At 34.6% G+C, this 7,002-nt stretch overlaps 1 protein-coding gene across 1 annotated transcript; it reads left to right on the forward strand.

The window, feature by feature from the left end:
• Positions 1 to 4,292: 4,292 nt before the first annotated feature.
• LOC139859364 (uncharacterized mitochondrial protein AtMg00810-like) lies at positions 4,293 to 5,748 on the forward strand. The gene is made up of 3 exons (XM_071848155.1): positions 4,293 to 4,383; positions 4,626 to 4,869; positions 4,983 to 5,748. The coding sequence occupies exons 1-3, from the start codon at positions 4,293 to 4,295 to the stop codon at positions 5,746 to 5,748; spliced, it is 1,101 nt and encodes a 366-aa protein (XP_071704256.1).
• Positions 5,749 to 7,002: the final 1,254 nt, after the last annotated feature.

Raw genomic sequence — 7,002 nt, forward strand, 5'->3', positions numbered from 1 at the left:
TGAGAGTTCAACGAGTTTATTGTCGACAGCAGAAACAATCACGATAACTCGAACTCATCATCATTATCGTAATTAATCATCGTCATCATAATCAAACTCGTTACACCATCATCTTCATACTACTATGCTCGCATCATCTTCTTCATTGCACAACATCATCATCATTATTCATCTAATCAACCCGTAACCCTTAACATTGTTTCATTTATCTAATGCATTGTGTAACTACTTCATCATCATTATCAAGCTACGGCATCATCATCATATTCATTTTAACTATTCATCATCACTATCATTATCCATCTCCATCGTCTCATCGTGATATCATAAACATGATCATTTAACATCATCTTTTCACGACATCACATACGATCATGTAATCATCCTTCTCATGTATCATCTAACATCACCAACCTCCATCATCACCGTGTCTCACCATCATCATCGTGACTCTTTATCATCATCATCATCATGGCTGCTCATTCTCAACAAACACTATTCATCTTCTTCTTTGTGTCATCGCCTTCTGATCATCATCATCTTTCGTATTCCTTATTGTCCCAATAGAAATATAATAGGACTTTTGGCCCAACAACACAACTCATTATCATTATCCTATTATCCAGCCCAATCCATTTAAAAGAAACATGCTCAATCCCTTTTAACAAGCCCAATAAACAATTACATGACCCAAATAGAAACCCTTTAGGACTCGGTTCTTTATACATATTTTAAATGGGACGGTTTTAAAAAAATATATATATATATATATATATATATATATATATATATATATATATATATATATATATATATATATATATATATATATGGTGCACTGGATCTATGCGTTTTCTTTTCTTGGATACTCATTGTTTATTATATTGACACACCTCTTTTTTTAAAAAAAAAAAAACTAAAAGTGGGACTCCAATCAACCACTTTGTGTCATTCTTGTCCCTTGATTAGTCTATATTTATATAAAGATCACCTTCATCATCATATCGTCTTCCATTGTTTAGCTTCTTCCTCCTCTTCTTCGTTAAAGAAACAGAAACGTACATCAACAGTAATAGTTTTAAGCGGTAGACAGGAGGTGGTTTGCGATGGTTACAGTTGGTTTATGGTGTCTTCGTTTGAAACAGAAAGAGAACTGCAGCTGTAGCAGTTGGACGAAATTATAATGGAATAGGGTGCAGTTGAGTTTCCGGCTAAACAGAAAACACCGAAGCTATATAGAAGCTGCAGCAGTTTATGGTAGTTTCTATTTGGGTTGAAATCGGACAAGAAATAAAGATGAAAATATAAATGGGTTTTTATAAGGTGTCGATGTTAGCGTCTTTAGGGTCGGTTATGGTAGACGGTCTTCATGGTGGTGATGAAGTCGTAGAGATTGTGATAGTATTAGAAGGGTGGCGGTGAAGGTTGTGAGGTGATATGGGTCGAAGAAGACAATAGCAAGAGAAAAGGGATATGAATGTTTATGTATATGTGCTCATGAATATCAAGAGAAAGAGTGATACTTGTAATCTAGGTTTGTTCTTGACTCAAATACTCCTAAAAATAAATGGTGGGTTTTATGTTCAAATCATGTATTGTATATATATACATGAAATAGGGAGATGATGGTGATTTGTGGTGAGGTTTATGGTGATGATCTTGGTGATGGTGTGTGTTAATGATGGTGGTTTATTATGGTTTTTGTGAGGTGAAGGTTTTGTTCTAAAGCACTTGGAAAAGAGAATATATAGTAGCAATTAGATTGAGATGATAATGGTTTAGTTCGATGGTCATGGTGATCAAATAGGGTGGTGATTGAGTAGGTTTCACATGGTTGAATGGGTGGCTTTTATGGCTGATTAGAAACAGTGAATAATAGCAGCACAAGGTGGCGTCTTGGGTGAGTTTGGTGTGAAAACCGGATAGTAGCAAATGAAAACAAATTGGTAGTTTTGTGGGGATCTTAGGTTGTAGTAAATGGAACGAATAGTAGTAAAAGAAACCAGTGTATTAGTGATAGAGGTTGAAGGGATTATCATAGAAGAAGAAAGAGAGAGATTAAGATGGTTGTTATTATCTCTGTGTAATATGATATATGTATATGTTATACATACATAGAGATGTTTGATAGTTGATAATGGAAAAGTAAAACAGTAGCTCACTCTTTAATTCATGGGATGGTTAACATCTTTGTCTTTGCCTATATTCATATGTATATACATGAGAGATTCGGTGAATCATAGAAACAATATCATAGATAATATAATAATAATAATTAATATCCTCAATCAATTGAATCAATAATTCCCATTAGCAGCCTTAACTCTTGTTTCATCTGTCGACATATTCAATAGGATATTAACTCGTTTTAGATTCATATGAACCCTAACGAAATGTCAACCGAGTATTAAAATTAAATAATAATTGTATTCAATAACTTTTATATCTATATATAGATTCATTTTAATAATAAATTTTATTATATCTTATGTTATTTTATTTTACAAAATTAATTCTAGTATTTAAAAAATATAATATTTCAAATTATATTTCAAATTAATATATATATATATATATATATATATATATATATATATATATATATATATATATATATATATATATATATATATATATAAGTATCTATTTATAATTAGTTGTTCGTGAATCGTCGGAAATGGTCGAAGGTCAGTTTAATATATGAACAATTCAAAAATTTTGAGACTAAACCTACATACTTTGCTTATCGTATCCGAAACATATAAAGATTAAGTTTAAATTTGGTCGGAAATTTCCGGGTCATCACAGCTTCCTCATATGACTCCATCAGTCTCTCATCTAGATGCTGCAGCTCCTTACTATGGTAATGATTCTGTTACTTTTGCTAATGGTGATTGGTCTTGTATCACTCATATTGGTGCAACAAAACTTTCTCCTCATATTTCACTTATGGATATACTTGTTGTTCCTAGCTTAAAGAAGAACTTACTTTCTGTAAGTAAACAAACCCAAGACAACTCACTTGATGTGTTATTTTCTAATCCATTGTTTTTTATTCAGAATCGCCAAACAAAAGAACCAATAACTCAAGGAAGACGTAGAAATGGTTTATATGTGCTTGAGAAGAGTCAACATGCTTTTTTGGCCAAGCTTTCATCAAAATGACTTAAAGCTTCTTTTGAATTATGGCATAGTCGATTAGGTCATGTGTCTCATGAAGTTATTTCTTTTTTGAATAAATTGGGATGTTTAGATGTTAGCTCGTTATTACCGAACCCATAATTATGTTCTTCTTGTCAATTATCCAAAAGTAAACGTTTACCATTTGACTTAAATTTAAAACGTTCTTTGCATGTTTTGGATATTATTCATTGTGATTTGTGGGGATCTTCACCGGTTACATCAGTTGATGGTTTTAAATACTATGCTATTTTTATTGATGATCATTCCAGGTTCACTTGGTTTTACCCTATGAAAGCTAAGTCTGATTTCTACACTATAGTTGTTGCCTTTGTTGCTTTGGTACAAACTCAATTCTCTTGCAAAATCAAGACCTTTCAATCAGATGGTGGTACTGAGTTTACCAATAATGTGGTTCATACCTTGCTAGCCACAAATGGTACGCATCATCGAATTTCTTATCCGTATACTCCACAACAGAATTGACGAGCTGAATGAAAGCATAGGCATATCACGGAGACTGGTTTAGCTATGATGTTTAATGCTAAGGTTCCTGCCGCTTATTAGGTGCATGAATTTAGCTCGGCTACTTTTATCATCAATCGCTTGCCTACTAAAATTCTTGGCAATAAGTCACCCTATGAGCTACTCTTTTCATGTCAACCTAATTATGCGAATTTCAAAATTTTTGGTTGCTGTGTTTATCCATATCTCCGTGATTATTCATCCCATAAATTGGCTCCGCGAAGTGCTCCTTGTGTGTTTATTGGTTATTGTTCCCAATACAAGGGATATCGTTGTCTTGACATATCTACTCAACGCATCTATACTACTCGACATGCTCAGTTTGATGAAGGTGTTTTTTCTTTTCAACTACACTCTTCATCTTCAATATCTGATGTTTCACCTTTATCCACATATTGTGATGATTATCCTCTTATGGTTCCATTGGGTCCAACGACGAATGCTGCTGCTGCTATGCTGCTGCTGCTACTGCTGCTGCTACTGCTGCTGTGTGTGACTTATGTCCTGATTCTGATGCTAATCATTCTATTTCTGAACAGCAGCATGTCGAAGCACCGCAACCACAAACCAATGCGATGCAACCATAAATGGATGGGCCACAATCCCCACAACCTGATACTTCAGTTGCCACTCCTGCACCTCCTTCGGGTCATCCCATGGTCACAAGTGCAAAAGCAGGTATTTTTAAACCAAGACACTTTGTGGATCTCACTCATATTGAGACTTCACCATTACATCATGCCCTTTTTACATCCAATGAACCTAAGGGATTTAAAACTGCAGTAAAAGACCCTAAATGGTATTCGGCAATGTGTGATGAGATGCAAGCTTTACTGCATAATGATACTTGGGATTTGATACCTCGTCCATTGCAATCTAATGTCGTTGGTTCTAAATGGATTTTTCGTACTAAATTTTAGCCGATGGCAGTATAGAAAAGTATAAAGCTCGCCTTGTCACTCAAGGTTTCACTCAAGTTCTGGATATGGACTATTCAACCACTTCTAGTCCCGTTGTCAAGGCATCTACTGTTCTTGTTATTTTATCCCTAGCCGTCCTAAATAAGTGGCATCTTCATCAATCAGATGTCAAGAATGCCTTCCTAAATGGTAACTTGATGGATACTGTTTATATAGAGCAACCTCCGGGTTTTGTTGACACAAGGTTTCCAAATCATGTTTGTCGTCTAAAAAAGGCACTAATGGGTTGAAACAAGCTCCACGGGCATGGTTTCAAAGGTTAAGCTCGTTTTTGGTTTCACTTGGTTTTCATTGTAGTCGAGCAGATACATCATTGTTTGTCTTTAAGAAAGATGCCTTTGTACTTTATCTTCTTGTATATGTCGCTGACATCATACTTACTGGTAATAATGCTACTCTTCTCCGTTATTTTATTTCTCGGTTACATAAGGAATTTCACATTACAGACCTTGGAAAGTTGGGTTATTTTTTTGGTCTTGAGGTATCCTATCATGACTCGGGTATCTTTCTAAGTCAATCCAAGTATGCCCATGATATCTTAGCACGTGCTCAGCTACTTGACATTAAGCCTTCTGCTACGTCTTTATCTACCTCAGCTTACTTTACAAGTCAAGGTAAACCTTATTCAGACCCGACTCAGTATCATTCCTTAGTTGGTGCACTTCAATATCTCACCATTACGCGGCTTGATTTATCTTATGCTGTAAATCATGTTAGCCAGTTTCTCCATGCTCCGACTCAAGAACATTTTCAAGGTGTTAAACGAATTTTGAGATATGTTAAAGGCATGCTTTCGTATGGTCTTTCCTTCTTACACTCGCCAACTCCTACTATTTTGGGCTATTCGGATGCTAATTGGGCTCGATGTATTGAGACTCGTAGATCTACATATGGTTACTCTGTTTTTCTTGGTGGCAATCTTGTCTCCTGGAGTGCCAAGAAGCAACCTACAGTGTCTCGTTCCAGCTGTGAGTCTGAGTATCATGCCTTAGCCAATACTGCTACTGAAATTATTTGGCTCACTCACTTGCTTAAGGAACTTCACGTTCTACCATCTGTATGACCTACTCTCTTGTGTGATAATCGTAGTGCTCTCTTTTTAAGTCAAAATCCGGTCTCACATAAACGAGCTAAGCATATTGATATTGACTACCATTTTGTTCGGGAATTGGTGCTCTCTGGTAAGCTTCACACACAGTATGTGTCTTCTCATTTGCAGCTAGCTAAAATTTTTTACAAAGAGTCTTCCTCGCCCTCTTTTTGAAGACTTTCGATCAAAGCTTCGAGTTGGACCTCCCCCTATTCGCTTGAGAGGGGGGGGGGTAACGGATGATATCCTCTATATTAGGAATAGATAGTACATATCTTCTATTTAAATTGTAGATAATTGTAATCTCTAATTGTTAGCTATTTTGTTACATTTGTACTATATATATATATTTGATTCAATACAAAGACACACAATAAGGTGTGATTTCACAAACGTAATTGGATGACTTTCAAGTGGATAATCTGGTGGTTTCTATCGAACGAAAAATTACCGAAAAGTTTGATTATCGATGATTTAAAAAGGCTTAAAAGTCGTCGAGCCGAATTATCACGATTTTCATCGACGATACATATTTCGAAAAGTACCACACTTAAAATTTCTAAATGTTCATTATTTTCACCCTCCTAATCATAAACTTTAAGGGCCTGTTTACTTTTTTCTCATTAAGTTTCATTATGGATATAGATGATGGTATGGATATGTGTGACTATATGTAGTAAGTTGAAAGTGATAAATTGACGTTTACTTTATTTGCTGAATGAGATATCTAAATAAATAAAATGACTAGTTTGCCCCTCACATTATATTTCTTATACTCAATTTACAAGATAACAATATATACTCAGCAATAGGTACGACGAAAGCAATTTTTTTCTCTTGAATTATCGTTTACTCTTTTTTTTTAACTTGTTCACAGTAAAACAAATAAAACTTCAATTTCAACATAATAATCTTTACCTTCATTACGATATACTTCATTACGATATAGAATTTATCAATTTTTCAACCTTTTGCCTAAATTTATCAATTATTTCAACTATTTTGTGAACGCAGGCTTTTGAGATCTGAAAACCACTTCAGCGTTTTGTAGTTCCCAAGATTATAAAATTGTTAATTTAAACACTTCATGGTTTTAGAGAAGATGATGCTATTCATCCAAAAATTAAAGATTAAAGATGTTTATAAATCAGAGAGCTTTGAAAGTAGATGAGAGAAAGAAAAGAAAAAGAAAGGGGAAGTGTGAGGGTAGGATTGAAAAAGAAATGC

The sequence above is a fragment of the Rutidosis leptorrhynchoides genome, chromosome 7, assembly GCF_046630445.1.
Source record: "Rutidosis leptorrhynchoides isolate AG116_Rl617_1_P2 chromosome 7, CSIRO_AGI_Rlap_v1, whole genome shotgun sequence".
NCBI classification, from domain to species: Eukaryota; Viridiplantae; Streptophyta; class Magnoliopsida; order Asterales; family Asteraceae; genus Rutidosis; species Rutidosis leptorrhynchoides.